Consider the following 19,708-nt stretch of genomic DNA (forward strand, 5'->3'; position numbering starts at 1 on the left):
TAATAATTAAAAATAATAATACAATTATTAATAAATTAATAAATTTCGTCCAAAACAGTAGCAGACATTATCATCATGTTTTCATTAGATTGGTGAACCAAGGGACATGACAATTTATAACTCATAAAAATAGGTAACACTTCCAGTAAAATATATATTTAAATCATCCATAACTACAAGTTCCTAAAACATTATTTTTTGGAGACTTTTAATGTGTCTTTTACCGGATATGAAGGCGGGGTTTATAGTTCTTCCGGGACACAGGGAGCAAGCGTCATTATACGGGTAATGTAAACAAATATTTTATAGATATTTACTATAGTGCTTTTACCGATTTTATATATGTCATTTAAGTCAACGTCTACACGATGGCAGTCCGTTTACATTTTTGACGTTTTATGATTTAGTAAGTTGCTTTTAAATACAGACAGAAAGGTGAGAAGGCCCAAACAAAAGAAATGAGAAAGAGAGTTTTTTTTTTATTGCTGTAAGCTTAATGTAAATTCAGCATAAGCTGCTTAATAGGCAAGCTGACAATAAACCTTTTGTTAAGGTCACATAAGGATACGCTTGAGAACATAGATAGCAAATTGTCGATCTTGCTTGCTTTGATTTGATTTGATTGTACTGTAAATGCGAGTTGCATGTAATGATTACTATTTCAGTTGCATGTAATGGTTACTATTTGACACCATTATTTTTATTCTTATTATAATTTTCCAGACATCATGTTATACAGCATTGCTCAATTTCTGCGGACACCAGCAATCGTCCTGCTGTTTCTGGTTGTCCTAGAGGTGACATCACACGCGCATGCAGACAAGGTACTTGATTTGCCTTAGACAGAATTCTCTCTATTAAATGTATTTACTTAAGGTGTCCCAAATAATACCTACTATGATTTTATCACACAGAGTTTTGAAGATGTGCGTTGCAAGTGCATCTGTCCGCCCTACAGAAACATCAAGGGACATATCTACAATAAGAACGTTTCCCAGAAAGACTGGTGAGAGTGTGGGTGTACCCAGTCTATGTGATCTGGGAAAATTGCAAGTACTGACAGTACTGAACTACCTCATACATTTCTGATAATTGTTTGTGAATGTTTTGGTTTGTAGCAACTGTCTTCATGTAGTGGAGCCCATGCCAGTTCCTGGTCATGATGTGGAAGCATACTGTCTGCTTTGTGAGTGCAAATATGAAGAACGAAGTAGCAACACCATCAAGGTATTGAGTGACTTCACTGCTTCCCAATAAAAAAATGAACTCAGTTTAAATCACTCTGTCTACTCTTGTAATCTGGTAAACTCTAAGCTAGTTTATGGCTGGGCGGTATATCGAGTTTTGGTAATATATCAGTATTTTCCAGCGGGATACGGGAAACAATACCATCTATAAAGGTGTGGTCTGATATCACCCTCTTTCTTTGCAACAGAAGCTCTGCCAGAAATATACACTGAGGTCAGACGTAAGCAGCTTGCATGTGGGGAGGAAAATCTTTTCTTTGAATTTTATTTTCATTATACACTGTTTGAATAAATGTGATTTGTGACATCTCACATGAGCCATTTATCGCATATAACCATCCATCCCAAAATGACAAAGATATGATTTTTTTGGTGAATATCGCCCAGCTGTAAGCTAGTGTATTGTACACTACACCCTTCATAGGCTCAAAACTAGAAATAAGTTTTAACTCATTATATTGAATATTATTTAGAATCAGTATTATTAAAATTATGTTCAAACCGCATATAATACTGTGAGAAAACCAGACTCGACTAGAAGCTATGAGTTGGATCCACTCACACATTACATACAAAAATTTATTTTGATAATTACTATTTTTTTTTTTTAGGTGACCATTATAATTTACTTGTCAGTTGTTGGAGCACTTCTGCTGTACATGCTGTTCCTGCTTCTAGTTGATCCACTGATCCGCAAACATGATCCCTATACCATGCCATTGCATAATGAGGAAGAGTCTGAGGCACGTACCATCATGTTTTGCCTAAATTGTATTGTTAGAAAGGGATAGTTCACCCAAATACTCGCCCTCATGTTGATCTGAACCTGTATGACTTTATTTTGTTGAACACAAAAAAATATATTTAAATGAATGATGGTAACTACACAATTGACGGTACCTATTTACTACCATAATAGGAAAAACAAATACTATGGAAGTCAATGGGTAACATCCACTGTGTGCTTACCATCATTTATCAAAATATCTTCTATGTTCAACAGAATAAAGAAAATCATACACGTTTAGTAAAAGATGAATGTGAGTAAATTATAAATATTTGTGTTTGGTTAAACTATACCTTTAATTTCTCAACCTTACAAAGAATTTCCTATTTTTATATCACACTTATAAATGTTTTTAAGGAGAAAATTGAACAATTTTAGGTTGGGTTTATGTATAATTTATGCAGTTTGTCGCCCCCTACAGGATGTGAGGCCTCGTGTGGAAGGCGCTCAGGGCCGTGGGAATACAGTGCTGGAAAGGGTAGAGGGAGCACAGCAGCGCTGGAAAAAACAAGTCCAGGAGCAACGCAAGACTGTGTTTGACCGCCACAAGCTGCTCAGCTAAGCTCTCACTCTGGGTTTGGGGAGAAGGGGGCCACTGACTGACGAAACTTGCATGATGATCTTAGAATTTGAGAAGCTCAGTTGCAACAGACACTAAACGCTGCCTCAGGCCATTCAGAGATACTGTTTTTTTGGCAGAATACATTGACAGTCTGATAAAAAAATGCTAATTTTAGAAGAAAACATATCTGACACAGTTTTGTGTATCTGAGCTCCTCATTTGTTTTTGTTTGGTATAAGTTTTGCCAGTGGGCCTGCTGTCTCTGCATTAGTATTATAATATTTCAAAGGCTCTCACGTTGAAGCTTGTGCAAACATGGCAACATGTTAAAAAGTTGTTAATAGCTCTTAAATTGCTCGACCATTGACTTGAACACAAGTTGGGGGATTGGCCACCTCTTCACATTTTCTGACCAAAACACTTAAAGAAATGTGTTATCATATGATATGTGTTTGTTTTAATTACTCTGCATATATTGATTTTGCTTTAAAAAGCAATGTATACTAATAACACTGACCTGTTAAGCTGATAAGCTGAAATAGTTGCGCTTTTTAATGTCCTGTCATAGCACTGTTAAAGTTTCACTTTGCATTTCCAAGGAAAATGTATATATTAATACATTACTGATAAATGTTTTTGTTTGTTTTTTATTTTATATTGTTTACCTATTTATAAATGGGTATGAATAATGGAATGTCAAAAACTTATCTTTCAAATGTCACATTGTATTAATTTAAAAATGTATTTATTCAGACAATAATCCTGTAAGAGTGTTTATTACCTTGCAGTTGTTATCATACCACAGGCTTGCCATTTGATGTGATTTAAACTTTTGTTGGATACTTTCCAGAAAGATTGATTGACCATAAAATGTGAAGACATTTTAGAACTTTATTTAAATCATTTTTGCTGCTATAACAATGTCTTTTACGGTGAATATCTAAAATTTTGTATCTGAAAAAAAATGTAAACATGCACTGAAATAAAAATATACAAAATATTGTCAAATTCAGTACAGATTATTCATAGATTATTCTAAATTCTGGTTGTTTTGCTGTATAAGTTATAACTCAAATATTAAATGAAACTGTATGTTACGATTTATTTAGTTAGGAAACCATTTGCTAACTACCAGGTTTATGTACAACACCAGCATTGGATCATGTTGACAATCACTTTCACTGTTTCATACAACAAATTGGATATAAAGTCTGAAATATTTAATTTTGGGTTGCTTCTCTTCTGAAAGCCATACTCCAAATTTTCTTCTACATTCTTTACATTTTTCCATATTTAATTTTATTTCAGAATTTCTCTGTCTGTTTTTTTAAAAGCTCTCTTACAGTATATCATTTCTTCACCCATGCTGCCCCTAAAGCCGCCCACCCTATCCTCCACCTGCCCCCCAACCCCAAGAATGGACACTGACTGCCCATCTATATTTATCCCTCAGTAAAGACCAGCTGTGTCTAAATGCTCCCTGCCCCTCTAATGTCTCCTTGTCTGGTGTAAGTTTGCAGCAGGGGACAGGGCCAACAAGTGCCTTCCTCACAGAGGGAGTGAGGCTTAGGACCATACTAACGATCTGACCTGGACTTAAGGAGACCAATGGGCTACTAAACCTGGAATCTTACATAGATCGAAAAAGTGAACTTCCATTCCGTTTTGTGGAGATTTGAGAAGATTTTCTGTTTAGAGGATTCAACATGGAGTCAGGCGGCGGCGGTGGTGGTGGTGGGGCAGCAGCTTTGGCCTCGTTCATCATGAATGAGGAAGAGCTGAAAAGAAAGCAGAGGGAGAAACTGAAGAAAATGCAGGCCACCGGAGGAAACCCTCGACCTCCACGTTCTCTCTTCTTCTTCACGCTCAAAAACCCTTTCCGCAAGACCTGCATCAACATTGTTGAATGGAAGTATCCTTTATAGCGTTGGAGTGTAGTTTCATTTTAATCTGTTCAGGGCTAAGTCATATTCTTACACAAAGCCATCCATCCATTAGTAAGTTTGTCTAGCAAGAAATCAGTCTGAATAGCTATCATCTTTGGTTAAATTGGTTATTGGGGTTAAAAGTCAGATATTTCTCAATGATACATAGATATTCAGCTCTATTGAATGAAGATAAATCAAGCCGCATTTGTTTTATTGTTTTCCCAACAAACCTTTCTGCTGCCAGGTGTGAATAAAGGCGTTAAGCTTTTGTTATGTATACAACTCACCACAGTCAAACAGTTGGCTCAGATCTTCATGTGGATGCTTAAGGAGATTATCATAATTTTATTTACAGCCAGCTAACAAAACACTATTAATAAAACTTTATCTCAGTCCTAATTTTTAAAAGTGGATGGTAGACAGCTTTTGGAATTTTAACATTGCTTTCTAAGGTTTGTTGGAGACTTTAGCAAGATTTGGTAGTGCAGTGCTTCAGAAATGGCAGGTAGTTTGTTAGCGTCCTATTTATGATCGCTTTCTCACACAATACTGACATTAAGGGTACATTTTTGCTGTACATAATATGACCATGAGACTTTCATTTCCTAAATAGTTAAGAAAAAGTGGAAGTGAGTTTAGAAGAGAACTTCATGAGAAACTTCATGTTTTTGTGTTGAAAAGGGGGTGTAATGTTGGAGTTTAGCATAAGTGTATTTAAACAGTTGAATAATATTCTGGGTGTGCACAGCTGTTGTGTTGGATCACTAGTGGACATGATGCTGAGTTGGCAGGGAAATTCTCAGTCAGGCCCCTTGTGGCAGAAATGCACGCAGCATTTCACAATAATTTCAGGCTGCATGTATTGTACACTTATTGGCCTTATTGAAAACACTTATTAAACTTTTAAGCAGACAATTTCATTCAAGTGCGCTTGAATAATATTAAAACCAAACTGAGAAAACACATCAAAATCCTCTTGAAATATCAGACTGTTCCTTCAGTGCAGAATCCAAAATAAACTTCCTATGCCTGTTTTAATGGTCATTATAAATATTGCCATGAAATTGAATTTTGCATTTTTAATTCAAAATATATGATGAGCTTAGATGCAAAAGCCACTAAATGCCATATTAATCAGATGCTCCCGGCACACATTATACGTTCTTCAAATACTTTTTCTTCAAATTTGCTGAATCCCTAAGGCAGTGGTTCTCAAACTGGGTGCCGTGGCTCATTGGGGGGCCCTGAGATGATGCCAGGGGGGCCCCAGTTTAACTACATTTAATAAAATACATTAATTTATCATAAATTCTGTGTAATTAAATCTCATCAAAATAAGGCTACTAACCAACAGCACTACATTGTATACTTTAAAATGTTTTGTTTAATTCAATTTTTACGTTTTGGAATGTTTTATGTCCTAGATTTTCTTTTGGGGGGGTATAAAGGGATGCATCATATAAAGGGGGCCACATGCCGAAAAAGTTTGAGAACCACTGCCCTAAGGCAATTCAGAAATACTGGTTTGTTGGCAGAATCTAAATTGTTCTTCATATGTTGACAAAGGTATCATAATTTATAAAACTCTTTGACAAACAGAGCAGATCATTGTTTTACTCACCTAATGTACGATTCGAGAAAGATTCTGTGAATCACCAAGTTACAAAAACGTTGTAAAATAAGTTTGGATGTGTCAAATAAGGGAATGCGAGGACAACCATGAATACTTGTTATAGCCTGAAGTTCAAAATCATCCTAGATAAACCAATCTTTCCATTCAGTGTAGTAAAGTATCTAATAATAAGTGTTTTTTTTTTGTATTAAGCAGTTGTATTTCAGTAATGTCACATCAATTAAACATATCTGTATTCCTAAAATTTGACCTAAAAGTTCCAAATGAAGTTACCAGCCAACTATTGAATAACTCACCAAAGCCAGTTCTCACTGGTTTTTGGCCCTTTGCTAGTGCTTATGTTGGTACCTGGTTGCTAAGTAGGCCCTATCTCATATAGGAAAACATTCGACTCCTATCTCATCATTTGTTTACCCAATGTTTTCCTGATCAGCTTCCACCAGGCCTTTTGAAATCATTATCCTGCTAACCATCTTTGCTAACTGTGTAGCTCTGGCTGTGTTTCTTCCAATGCCCGAAGAGGACACCAACAACACCAACTTAACACTGGTGAGATCCAAGTTCAAGCTCTATTGAAAGAAACTGTTGATAGACTGATGCATCAGAATGATCAGTATGGCCCTAACCCTGAAGAAAATGTGTCAGCTGTCAAAGGAATGACCTCTAAATGACTATCAAATGCATAGTATGTCTGTATATCCCATGTCTAGAAAGTCCCAAGATACTACAAGGCAGTTTAGTCAGTTTAAAGACAAAATAAGCCTATCCAAAAATGCAGAGTTATTTTCAGTGTTGGGTTAAAACGGCACTTGACTTAATCCCGGAAAATGTTTATATTTAAGTCAACAATGGGTTAGAAATACTCAGCATTTTAACAACTCAGTATTGAATTACAACCCCACAGGTTGGGTTTATCTTTTTGGACCGAAATTTGAAAATAACTCAGCATTATTTCCAAGAATCAACCTCAGAAAGATAAAACATAACAGTTAGTTGTGTACTAGATAAAACTAGATTAGAAGTGTACCACCTGGTTTGTTTCCAGAGAACCTGAGAAACTTAAACATATCCAAGATAAAGTGTTGTTCAGCGTTTTGCCTTCTCAGGTCTTTGGCTCTTGGGTTATGAAGGGGATGCACGTCACTTGTAACTGATACTGTATGAGTGTGTTTCCATTTTTGCCTGGTTGGCTTTTTCACAGAGCTTTGACAAAGACTGCTGCTGATTCATTTGTGACCCTGCATGTGAAAACCCATCTAAAGTCATTTTTTTGTGATTTACATGAAATAATGTAAAGAACATTGTATATATATATATATAACCTTACCTTGATATCTTTATTGACTGAGTATAAGGTCAAAGACTGAATTTAAAGTGAAACATTTAGATTATGAGAATTTATCCTGGATTTCACTGACAGGGTCACATATTGTTTTATTTTGTTTTGTTTAAATATAGGCCTGTATTTTATAAAAACTATTTTATACCTGGATTGCAATTTACAGTTTTTGTAGTAGGTGTTCTGTTTTGTTTCTTAGTATATTTATGTTGGAGAGGTGCAGTGCAGGCAGGTCTAGATCCATATCTGAGATCCAATTGTATGAGTGTTGGGTTTAAAGATACACAACATTTACAAGTAGACTATTAGTGACGCATGTGGATATTTTTTTCTAATAAACATTCTGTTGAAGTGACTGTGTTATCCAAGATCAGCTCACAATGATGAGATCATTTACCCTATGTGACCACAGATCTTTGCCAAGTTGCTCTTGCTGATCACATGTGGTAAAACTTTTTGTATTTGTAAAATTTTTATTTTTTTCTTGGCTGCATGAACACTTAAAGGTGATGAAATGTCTACTGTATTACACAAACATGACTCAAGCTTTTTTGGAGGTATTTAGGTCACACACTATTTCCACTAGTGTGTGCACTCATACATTTCAAATGGCACAAATCTGAGCCGCACTCATTTATTTACTCCCCATTGCTCCTCCCTGGTTACGGTGACTTGTGCTGGTGGGCCGACCATTCCTCAGATACTAAGTCATGAAACAAGAGCTGCGAGTTGATCTCAGTAGACGTGATCAGAATTAGGTTGAAAATCTCTACAGTAGATCGAGAAGCACAAATGAATCAACAGAAGTATGGAAGCTGTGTAAACACACACATTAGATCCTCATAACAGATAGATCTGGGGGCCGTTGTTTTGTTCGGCCTGCAATTTAGCTTAGTATTTCTGTGGCACTAAAATTGGTTTGTATTTGTATGGATTTATGTAATTTTACTGAGCTAAAACCTTATCTGAGAAATAACAGTCAAGGCATAGTGAGTTTTATTTATTTTCTTTGGGAAATCACTGAAAATGATTACGGTAGTTGCAAATTCTGTAAATTGAATTGTTTCTATATTCAGATCAGAGTTGAGTTTTAAAGCAAAAAAAAAAAAAACACATGACAACATGTGGCGTAAAAATCCAATGCATTTGTACAATGCAGAATTATTAAATCTTGACATTCTGGAATTGATATATTAAAAGTTAAATAAAGTAAACGATGCGAGTTATCCCCAACATAAATCTCTTTTCTTGGACTACAACAAACACACGGATTGTAGGCAACAGTTTACTTCCTGGGATTGGTGACGTAGACATAACCGACATTATCATAATTCCTCCCGCTTCAGACATACAGCCTGCAAGTTAACTCCTGTTAGCAACCAAATCTTTCAAACATGGTAAAGACCATCACATTTCCATCTGAAGTCAGAGGTCAATGAACAATGTACAGATTCAGGCCAATCACAACGTACAGATTAGCTGGCCAATCAGAGAGCTTTTCAAATTTGTGCATTTCAGGAATAGAGTGAAATCTGGTGTTACAAAAATGTACGGTATGTCGAAAATAAACCACACAAACACTGTATTATACCAAATACACAAAATAATATAGTTTATTAGCAGTGAAATAGCTCTTTAAGTTTAAATAAAGTTTATTTGTATAGCGCTTTTCACTGTTTACACCAGGGGTTTTCAAACTTTTTTGTCAGCCTCCTTGACCTAAATAAAGTTACCTCTGGGATTAGTAAATATTTCAATAATTTTATAGCACTTGCTTACATTTTTTTTCATCTGTTTAAAAAAGTGGTAGTTTACATAGTTATTGTTATTATTACCTGTTATTGAACCTTACTCTTCTTTTATTGGTACATAAAACATATCTGTGCATTTTGCATAATTTCTCAGTGTTGTGTAATGGACATGATTAATCAGATAAAACATGTAGTTTTGTTAGTAAGTGTTTTGTATTGATTTATGTTTTACAATTATTTATTTGCATTTAATGTTTTTTAATAATAATGTATTATTTTCATCAACTTTCATCCTCTGCAATTCCCCCGCAAACCACCAGGGGTTCGCGAACCCCAGTTTGGTTTAACGCCAACGATATGTGCGGACACACACAGCTTCACTGCTTCATGAATGTAGTCAAATTCATTTGAAATCACAGTTGGTGTTAATTGTAGTGATTAGAAATTTCAAAAAATACTTTTTTGTTAGCCTACTGGATATTTTATATGCTATATCTCCATATAGGCTATCTGTAACATTGCTTTGTTTATTTTATTGCAGGAGAGTCTGGAGTACATCTTTCTGATCATTTTCACTCTGGAGTGCTTTCTAAAGATAATAGCCTATGGATTTCTGTTCCATGATGGGGCGTATTTACGAAACTGTTGGAACATACTAGACTTTGTCATTGTGTTTATGGGGTAAGACATTTGAGATGGCCAGCAGTCTTTAAATATCTCTTAAAGTAACAGTCCATGAATTTCCTCTCACTCATGTTGTTACTAACATGATGTTTTGTCTATAGTCGGTTGAACATAAGTTAAAAGTAATGTGATTGTCCATTATGGTAACCCATACTTGAAATGTGATCTCTGTATTTAAAGGGATAGTTCACCCAAAAATTTAAATTCTGTCATTATTTACTCACCCTCATGTTGTTACAAACCTCTGCATGGGGGCGAGTAAATGATGACAGAATTTTCGGGTGAACTATACCTTGAACCCATACAGTGAGAAATGTGAACAGTGGAACTTATGTTCCCAAGTCACAGTCCATTAAAATCAGCTTTTAATCGACTTCCACAGGCTCTTCACACTAGTTGTGGACACCATTAACACAATAGCAGGAGTTCCTAAAGAGAAGGGTGGAGGTTTTGACATGAAAGCGCTGAGAGCGTTCAGAGTGTTGCGACCACTGCGCCTCGTCTCAGGAGTTCCCAGTAAGAACCTTCTCTAAAAAAATAAACATTTTCACCTAACCCTTTGGGCAACATTGTAAATACATTGTTTTAACATTGCATCAATATTATTATATTATTGCAAATATCATACCTGTATGTATCATACCATTTTATAATGTGCTCACATCATGCCTTATAAACTATGATAAAAGTTTATTATTAAGTAATAAAAAAAAAAATATATTATTAAGTAAGATAAAAGTTTTCCATTATTAAATCAAAATTATGACTCAATGAGATTGTCTAATCAAACTGCTTTTGTCCTCCAGGCCTGCAGGTGGTGATGAGCTCTATTCTGAAATCCATGTTGCCTCTCTTTCACATTGCGCTGCTGGTCTTCTTCATGGTCACCATTTATGCCATTATGGGCCTGGAGCTGTTCAAGTGTAAAATGCACAAGACATGTTACTACGAGGGCACTGGTGGGTTCAATATGTTTTGAAACTTCATCTTATAAAAACTGACAAAATACCTTGTCTCCATGTTAATATAGTAACACAGCACTGCAAATAAACCTTTAAAGATCCACAATTCCTCTGTTCCAGATGTCATCGCTATCAGAGAGAATGAAAAACCCTCACCCTGTGCCCAGGCTGGACACGGACGTCGCTGTACCATCAATGGCACTGAATGTCGGGCAGGTTGGCCTGGTCCAAACTTTGGAATCACCCATTTTGACAACTTTGGCTTTGCTATGCTTACAGTCTTTCAGTGTATCACAACAGAGAGCTGGACCGAGGTGCTCTACTGGGTAATTATTTATGGACATTATGGTCCTCCTCTTTTTATATTTTTTTTAAAGGTCAGGGGTCAGACATAATGCCCCTAACATAATGAGGAAATAATAATGGAACTCATTACTTAAATGGATGAATAATAACTTTTATTATTTACTCACCTTCATATAGTTTGATCCCCGATGTCTTTCTTTGACCTTCAGAAACCATTAAAAATTTTTTGTCTTGGGCTCTTCAAGCTTTAAGGACCCATACGTTTTAAACAAATAAATGTTCTGGTTATATGGGAGTGGATGATGACCACCTTGGTCTCCATACACTCCCGGAGAAACCAGAAAACCCAAAACAACAATTTAAAAAAAAATCTATGTTTGGGTCCTAACAAAGAAAGACATGGTTCAATCGACATGAGGATGAGTTAATAATGACAGTGTTTTTGGATGAACTATCCCATAGTGACTAGAATGAAAACAATGCAGGTGATTTACAACAATTTACAGGAATTTTGTACATTTTGTGGAAATAAACCCAGTACCTTTACTTGGGCCCTGCTCTTCCAGCTGAGCTTAAAGGGATAGTTCACCCAAAAATTTAAATTCTGTCATCATTTACTCACTCACCTGTATACATTTCTTTGTTCTGATAAACACGAAAGAAGATATTTTAAGGAATGTCTGTTACCAAACCGTTTGTGGACCCCATTGACTTCCATAGTAGGAAAAAGAATACTATGAAAGTACATGGGGTCCACGCGAACAGTATGGTTACAAACATTTCTCAAAATATTTTCCTTTGTGTTCATCAGAACAAAGAAATTTATACAGGTTTGTTACAACATGAGAGTGAGTAAATGATGACAGAATTTTCATTTTTGGGTGAACTATCCCTTTAAGGAAAGCCTTTCTAACCCTAACCTTTATGATGGACATATGTTTGTCAATGCTATATAATGACAGTTTGATTTTTCAGGTCAATGATGCACTGGGAAATAGCTGGCCTTGGATCTACTTCTTGACACTAATCCTCCTGGGGTCCTTTTTCATCCTCAATCTGGTCCTTGGAGTTCTGAGCGGGTACTAGTATAGTTTTCTTGCAAAATTTTAAAGACACACAGTGCACTAAAAATGAAAAAAGGCTGATTGAATAATTACTGAAATGGTTTATGGGACATATTTTTTTCACGTAGTCTGTTTAAGCATGCTTTGTGTCCTAACAGAGATTTGTTTGTCCTGTTTTAGAGAGTTTACTAAGGAGAGGGAGAAGTCTCGCTCGCGAGGAGAATACCAGAAACTACGAGAGTGTCAACAAATGGATGAAGATCTGAAAGGCTACATTGAATGGATCACTCAAGCTGAAGTTATAGATGAAGATTTAGCGGGTAACAGACATTCTGTCTGTCTGTTTCATTGAGTTTTATTACAATGTGAAAAGCATAACAGCATTTTAAAGTTTTTTTTTAATTTCTTTCCAGCACTTCTTCCTAGAAGGGAAGATTCAGAGACAGATAGCCTATTCCAGATGGCAGGACTCAACCGGGTGGTCTATTTCTAGTAAGTTGCCTACACTATTAAAAATAGAGGTGCTAAAAGATGCCATAGATGAACTAAATGGTTCTTTTGGGAACCAAAAATGTTCTTTTATGTGGCAGCACCTTTATTTTCATGAGTGAAATGCCATCACCCCATCACCCATAAAAAAATCTATGCTTCATGCATAAAACTCCAATCCAACATTTGCTCTGTAATCCACAGCCGACTCGCTCGTCGCTGGAACATTGTTTTACGGAGGAAGTGTCATGCTTTGGTGAAATCTAAATACTTCGGATGGTGGGTTATCTTCGTTGTGTTACTCAACACACTGGTTATTGCTACCGAGCATCATCACCAGACGGAGTCCCTAACACATTTTCAAGGTCTGTTTCATAAGGCATCAGATACCTTGTTTAAAGTTGTTTGGTTCATGTCTAGAATCACTCAAGAGTTTTGTGGATTACCATACATTTCCAAATGCAGAGCAAACAAAGTCTTTGTTGTCTCTTGGTTGCAGATGTTTCCAATGCAGTCCTGCTCAGCTTTTTCACAATAGAGATGATTTTGAAGCTGTATGCATTTGGCCCGAGATCTTACTTCATGTCGGTCTTCAATCGATTCGACTGCTTAGTGGTGTCGATCGGCATTTTTGAGATAATGCTGGTCGCATCAGGCATCATGACACCATTGGGGATCTCTGTGATGAGATGCATACGACTTCTGCGCTTGTTTAAGCTCACGAGGTACGTTGACTTATTTAAAGGGATAGTTCAGCCAATTAAAAGCCTCATTAACTTCCATAGTAGGAAAAGGAATACTATGGAAGTCAACAGGGCTTTGATCGGTTTGGTCATAAACATTTAAAATATTCAAAGACATTTTTACAGGTTTGTAAAAACATTAGAGTGAGTTAATGATGACAGAATTTCCTTTTTTGGGTGAACTATCCTATTAAGCTTCTTACCCTTTAGGGAAGTCACATCACTCGGCAGCCATGTTTGCAACGCCTCTGGCAGTTATTTCAGTCATGCAAGACTAAAGTACTATCTACATGTTTATGACAGATTTATGACAAGTATCAATAACCAGATAAATATGATTTGGTCTAGTAAAGAACATGGTTTCTTATCATCATGAATATAGTCAGAATTCAGAGTGTGCACAAATATGGATGAACTGTTTGTTTACCATTGTTTTCTAACTGTATCCTCTATCAAGTGTGTATTTCCTCTCATTGGTCTTCAGATACTGGACGTCACTTAATAACCTGATTGCATCTTTGGTCAACTCAATCCGTTCCATCGCCTCACTCCTTCTGCTCCTCTTCCTCTTCATTGTCATCTTCGCCCTCCTCGGCATGCAGGTCTTCGGTGGAAAATTCAACTTCCCAGACAGAGAGATTCAGCGCAGCAACTTTGACAACTTTCCACAGGCCCTTATTAGTGTTTTCCAGGTACTCTTGTGGTGAAACCTGATTTTGCAGCTTGTTTAAAATGAAAATTACACCAGTTTGTCTTTTAGGTCTTAACTGGAGAAGAGTGGGACACAATCATGTATAATGGAATCATGGCTCATGGTGGACCGGCGTCCCCGGGAATTCTTGTCAGCATTTATTTCATAATCCTCTATTTCTGTGGAAACTGTATCCTTTGCATAGAAGTGCTTGCATTTCACTACAATTGTTTTTTTTAGGTCCAGTAATGATATGTTGTTGTGATAGTGGTTTATTTCCTTAGCTTGCTGTCGTCAGTCGTTCTTTTGAATGTGTTCTTGGCCATCGCTGTGGACAATCTGGCTGAAGCCGAGAGTCTGACAGAAGCACAGAAGGAGAAAGCAGAAGAGAAAGCCAGAAGAAAGCTTATGAGGTGATACATTCATCTCTGTATTGTTTCATTTAAGTGTTGCCAACATTTGTTATAGTAAAACTTTGCAACTGTCTCATTTATTAAATCAGATCAATGCCAGAGAAGAGTGAGGAAGAGAAACTCCTGATGGCCAAGAGACTGATGGAGTCCAGGTCAAAAGCTGAGGGGATGCCCACTACAGCTAAAGTAAACACACCTTTCCCTCCTAGAGAGTAATATGTTTTGTTTGTACATTTTTAATAAACTTGAATAGTTCATCGAAATATAAAAAAAAATGTATGCACCCTCATGCCATTCCAGATGTATATCTTTATCTGAACACGAACAAATAGCAAAGATATTGGATATATAACAAGATTGAGCACTGCTGTAGAGATGCTGCTCTTGACATCACACAGCCTAAACTCCGCCCTCTTGGCAGGCAATTGTAGAGGGCTTGAGCACTGTAGAATTGGTATCAATAGTGTTAATTTATTTTAAACAAGTCTGTTAACAAGTATGTTTAACTCTTTCCCCGCCATTGACCAGTTATCTGGTCAATTAATGGTGACATTTCACAAGATTTTGTAAGATGTCAAATAAACTCTTGGGGTCCCCTGAGTATGTAAGTTTTAGCTCAAAATACTGTCTAGATAATTTATTATAGCATGTTAATATTGCCACTTTGTAGGTGCATACAAATGAGCTGATCTCTGAACTAAATGGCATGGTTGGATAGTGCAGATTAATGGGCGGTATTATCCCCTTCTGACATCACAGGGGAAGCCAAATTTAAATGACCAATTTTTCACATGCTTGCAGAGAATGGTTTATCAAAACTAAGTTACTGGTTTGATCTTTTTCACATTTTCTAGGTTGATAAAAGCACTGGGGACCCAATTATAGCACTTAAAGCAACACTATGTAGTTTCCATGTAAAAATGACTTGCAGCTCCCCCATGTGGTTGAAAAGCGCAACAGTGCCTGGTATGCAGGCAGGGGGAGGGGCGGGGCTGTGTTTCCTACCCTCCACCGCCACTTTCAGAGTGTGCTTGTAGCAGCTAGGAGGCTGCTCAGGTTGCAGCAACAGTACAATTTGTCCAGTTAAAAGTTGTTCTATCACTGAAATAATTTTAGAGACATTATTTAAAGGTAAAAAAACTACATAGTGTTGCTTTAAACTTGGAAAAAGTCAGATTTTCATGATATGTCCCCTTTAAGAGAAAACATTTCCTTGTCAATGACGCTTTCCTGGCGAGTTTTTATGCTAATCTGTAATTCCGCTATTATCCACTAGATGGTACTAGATCTTACCCAATTTGTAACAAACTGAAGCAAAAAGTAATTGAATTAATTTTAAGCTCTGTGGGCCCTATTTTAACGATCTAAGCGCATTGCCTAAAGCTCACAGTCTTAATGGCCGTGTCCAATGCCACTTTTGCTAATTTAACGACGGGAAAAATGGTTTGTGCGCCTATTTAGATAACAGACTTTGTAAACTGAAAAACTAAGCAGAGAAAGAAGACCCCCAGTTTAAGAATAATGTTTAAAAAAGTGTGTTGTTTTCATTTTAAGTTTTTGGATTAAAACCTTTAAAAGCCTTTTTCTTTCAGTCATGAAAGTAAAAATAAAATAGCAGGCTTTTAATTGCTGTAAATGTATTAATATCCTACATAATCATTGTAATATCATAAAATTATTTGCAAATATGCGAGAAAAGGTTTGTAGTCTAAAAATACAAACAAGAGATAAAGAATTTACAAACGTGCGGAGAGCCGAAGCATTTCAGCACTCGGACAGCGCCATGGGATTTTTAAAAAACATAATAAAAACTTTAAATGTTTCTCATCTCATCATATCCACAGGTACAGAGTCATCATATACAATAAATCCGTAGTGTAGCATTTAAAAACATTTTAAAAAAGATGCATTTGTTTAAAGCAAAGCATTTAATTACTTCCCAGGCTACAGGTGAAGCAGCTCTTTACACCTTTTAACGTCTCATGATCGGTCCTCATTTATGTCCAAAAGACTCAATAATAATCTTTTACATTTCAATCCTTTAATCTTTCATATTTTAAAGAGTTTTTGTGCTGTTGCGCATCCATGTGTGTGATAAGCAAACCCGTGTTGTCGTCCCGTTTATAGGTGCATATTATAACGCGCTCATTAAATAACAAAACCATTATTGCGACATTAACTTTAGCCTTTAGACCAGTTTGATGTTGGTCAATGGCGTAGTCTATTTTAGTTGCCTCAAAATAGCAACGCGCCAACAATGCACCTGAACACACCTCGTTTTCAGACCAGAACGCCCATGGGCGCAAAATTGGATGCAAATGCATTTGTTATTTAAACAACGTGGCACTAAACGTGAAAATTATCATTGCGCTGGGTTGAAACTAGCAAAAGAAACTGGCGTCACGCATTGCCAATGCGCCAATATGGTGGCGTAAACAGAATGGGTCAGGTGACTTCCGGACCTCTATGGGGGACAATGCAACACTCAATATGAAGTCCTGCCTCCCAGTTAAAAGGACCAATCATCAATCGATAAAGACAGATATAAAATCAATAATATAACATGACTACATTTTAATATAAAGCTATTTGTGTTCAGCTGAAGAAAGTTATCTGGTACGGCATAAGCAAATCATGAGAGAATTTTCAAACTTGGATGAACTATTCCCTTAAGTACTTTTTGTTTACTAAGCGATATCAGCAAATTAAACAGGATTTATTTATGTGCCTCAGCTCAAGATCGACGAGTTTGAATCAAATGTGAATGAAGTGAAGGATCCCTTCCCTCCCGCAGACTTTCCAGGTGAGGCTCAAAGAATTAACACAAATGGGTTTAAATATGATCTTATTCATACATTCATATAAAGCAATTCATAAAATGCTGTCTCAGGCTGTACCGTACAGATCTAAACACGGAAAGGCTGAAGTTCTGAGAACGAAGATCTATTATAAGTTAAACTTATTCTTAGCTCCAGTCTGCAAGCTCATTTATGGAGCCCACTTCAAACCACTGTGCTGGCTATTTTGATTTGGTTCTCCAGTCGTGTAAAATTGATTACAACATAAATACTAGTTTTTATATGCTGCTTTATTCACAAATCATTTGTTCTTGCTGATAAACGCACATCAATGCTCATCAGTGATTTATTCTGAATCAGTGAACTGCTTATTTCACACAAGATTTTATATGCACATGATTTGTTTGAAGTGTCAGTGCTTGTGTAACTCTGCTCATACCTTTTTCTCCTGCTCAGGTGATGATGAGGAAGAGGAGCCAGAGATTCCCGACAGCCCCAGACCCAGACCCATGGCTGACCTGCAGCTCAAGGAGACAGAGGTGCCCATGCCTGACGCCAGCTCCTTTTTCATTTTTGGCCCACAGAATAAGTAAGGATTCTTGCTTGAGCATTTTTGCACAATAATGTCCCAGTAATGAATGTGTTTGGTAATAATAAAGATTTGACAAGAACACACTTTTGAATAATACAGATTAGAGCTATTTAATATCTCAGCTAGACATCAATGATATTAAATAAAGAGCAAATGGAAACTTTTGCTTCAACCTCCTGCATCTCTGCAAGAAAAAAAAGACTTCTCCCAAATGTTTCCATGAGTTTTAAAAGAGATCTCAACAAGTAACAATAAGCTCACAAAGTGCAATGAAAAGTCAATACTGTTGAAAATTCTCATTAAATTGATTCAAATCCAGATACTTTTACCTGTATAATCTACATTCATTTTACAGCTGCATACTCCTGATGTATTTTAACTTTTGTTTCATTTGTTTCTGTAAGCAAGATCAAGTTGAAACCTGAATGAAACATAACTAAGAAATCCATAAAATCTCTTGAACTATGAAAGGGAAACCTCTGAGGAATATAATCTTTCTTCTGGGAATTTTTAAAACCATCCCAAAATGTCAGTAAGTGATTAACTCCTATTAGTTAGTAACTGAAAATGTGTTTCCTTTTTTCAAGGTTCCGGAAATTCTGCCACAGGATCGTTAACCACACCACCTTCACCAACATCATTCTCCTCTTCATCCTCCTCAGTAGTATTTCTCTAGCAGCTGAAGACCCCATCGACCCCCGTTCATTCAGAAATAAGGTACCAAACCTTCTGATCATCACAGATTAAAGATTTAAATTTTATCAGATCATAAATGATCAGATCATAAAAATCGTTGATTTCACAGGTCTTGGCTTATGCTGATATCGTCTTTACGACCGTATTCACCATTGAGATTGTGCTGAAGGTAACACACTTGTCATCTTCATATACAGTAGATACACTTTATATTCATTTATATTTAAGTGACTAACTAACAAAATGAGCTACACCTTTAAATACTTTATAAATATACATACAGTTTTGTCTGCTTGACCTTTCATGCAGCCCTGACCTGTTGTGTATTTTCAGATGACAGTTTATGGAGCTTTCCTGCATGAAGGCTCATTCTGCCGCAACTCTTTCAATATTCTGGACCTCATTGTTGTGGGCGTATCACTCTTATCTATGGGAATGGAGTAAGTTTAATATATTTTGAATAAAGAAACAATCATGCTTTGGCATAGGCAATATTTGGAATAGGTTCAAACACGTAATATTAAAACTTACATGCATTTCTAACATGTTTACTTTAAATTGACTAGAAATGATAAAGCATGTTTTTTGTATGTGCAGATCTAGTACCATTTCTGTAGTGAAGATTCTCAGGGTGTTGAGGGTCCTCAGACCTTTAAGGGCCATCAACAGAGCCAAAGGATTAAAGGTGTGTATGTCTACTGCACCTTAACTTATTGAAAAGCGACAGATGCTTTGACCTGAGGCATTTGAATTTAGATTTGGAATCAGTTTATTTCCCCCAATTCAGTTCTTTAATAAGACAATTTTATACAATATTCCTAATATTGTATAAAACAGTATGTTATATAGTATATCCTCTATAGAATTAGCAATGTCTGGCTTTCTCTCAAGATTTTTTTCCCTCCTGACTAAAAAAGCCAGGAGGGTTTTTCTCCTAGGGTTTTTTTTCAACCCCTGGGGAGTAAGATGACATTGGCTTAACTTAGCACCCTCTTCTATGTGTTACATTATTATTATGCTCGC

At 36.4% G+C, this 19,708-nt stretch overlaps 2 protein-coding genes across 3 annotated transcripts in view; both read left to right on the top strand.

Annotated features, from left to right (window-relative positions):
• The first annotated feature begins 212 nt into the window (after positions 1 to 212).
• tmem9 (transmembrane protein 9) lies at positions 213 to 3,346 on the top strand. Of its 2 annotated transcripts, none has more exons than XM_065247072.2 (6): positions 213 to 285; positions 724 to 824; positions 915 to 1,006; positions 1,119 to 1,227; positions 1,859 to 1,990; positions 2,456 to 3,346. In XM_065247072.2, the coding sequence occupies exons 2-6, from the start codon at positions 729 to 731 to the stop codon at positions 2,594 to 2,596; spliced, it is 570 nt and encodes a 189-aa protein (XP_065103144.1). In that variant the 5' UTR covers positions 213 to 285; positions 724 to 728; the 3' UTR covers positions 2,597 to 3,346. The 2 variants fall into 2 exon arrangements, with proteins under 2 accessions (XP_065103144.1, XP_065103145.1); XM_065247073.2 differs by lacking the exon at positions 213 to 285 and adding an exon at positions 297 to 435.
• Positions 3,347 to 4,082: 736 nt separating this feature from the next.
• The window catches only part of cacna1sb (calcium channel, voltage-dependent, L type, alpha 1S subunit, b), a 28,513-nt gene continuing 12,887 nt past the window's right edge, over positions 4,083 to 19,708 (top strand). Inside the window, exons 1-21 of the mRNA XM_065247074.2 lie at positions 4,083 to 4,508; positions 6,601 to 6,706; positions 9,789 to 9,928; positions 10,314 to 10,447; positions 10,738 to 10,890; positions 11,014 to 11,219; positions 12,175 to 12,278; positions 12,444 to 12,583; positions 12,677 to 12,755; positions 12,957 to 13,117; positions 13,252 to 13,477; positions 13,980 to 14,187; positions 14,256 to 14,376; positions 14,485 to 14,599; positions 14,689 to 14,785; positions 17,333 to 17,402; positions 17,854 to 17,986; positions 18,577 to 18,706; positions 18,795 to 18,854; positions 19,019 to 19,125; positions 19,283 to 19,370. Coding sequence (XP_065103146.1) covers positions 4,303 to 4,508; positions 6,601 to 6,706; positions 9,789 to 9,928; positions 10,314 to 10,447; positions 10,738 to 10,890; positions 11,014 to 11,219; positions 12,175 to 12,278; positions 12,444 to 12,583; positions 12,677 to 12,755; positions 12,957 to 13,117; positions 13,252 to 13,477; positions 13,980 to 14,187; positions 14,256 to 14,376; positions 14,485 to 14,599; positions 14,689 to 14,785; positions 17,333 to 17,402; positions 17,854 to 17,986; positions 18,577 to 18,706; positions 18,795 to 18,854; positions 19,019 to 19,125; positions 19,283 to 19,370 — 2,784 coding nt within the window. The 5' untranslated portion in view covers positions 4,083 to 4,302. The remainder of the gene's footprint in view (positions 4,509 to 6,600; positions 6,707 to 9,788; positions 9,929 to 10,313; positions 10,448 to 10,737; positions 10,891 to 11,013; positions 11,220 to 12,174; positions 12,279 to 12,443; positions 12,584 to 12,676; positions 12,756 to 12,956; positions 13,118 to 13,251; positions 13,478 to 13,979; positions 14,188 to 14,255; positions 14,377 to 14,484; positions 14,600 to 14,688; positions 14,786 to 17,332; positions 17,403 to 17,853; positions 17,987 to 18,576; positions 18,707 to 18,794; positions 18,855 to 19,018; positions 19,126 to 19,282; positions 19,371 to 19,708) is intronic.

This window comes from Paramisgurnus dabryanus, chromosome 11 (genome assembly GCF_030506205.2).
Source record: "Paramisgurnus dabryanus chromosome 11, PD_genome_1.1, whole genome shotgun sequence".
Taxonomy (NCBI): Eukaryota; Metazoa; Chordata; class Actinopteri; order Cypriniformes; family Cobitidae; genus Paramisgurnus; species Paramisgurnus dabryanus.

Excerpts from the sequence above, each read along its gene's own strand:
- tmem9 (XM_065247072.2), top strand. The coding sequence starts at position 729 with ATGTTATACAGCATTGCTCAATTTCTGCGGACACCAGCAATCGTCCTG. Across the intron at positions 1,007-1,118 it reads AACGTTTCCCAGAAAGACTG|CAACTGTCTTCATGTAGTGG; the intron begins GTGAGAGTGTGG and ends TTTGGTTTGTAG. Across the intron at positions 1,228-1,858 it reads GAAGTAGCAACACCATCAAG|GTGACCATTATAATTTACTT; the intron begins GTATTGAGTGAC and ends TTTTTTTTTTAG.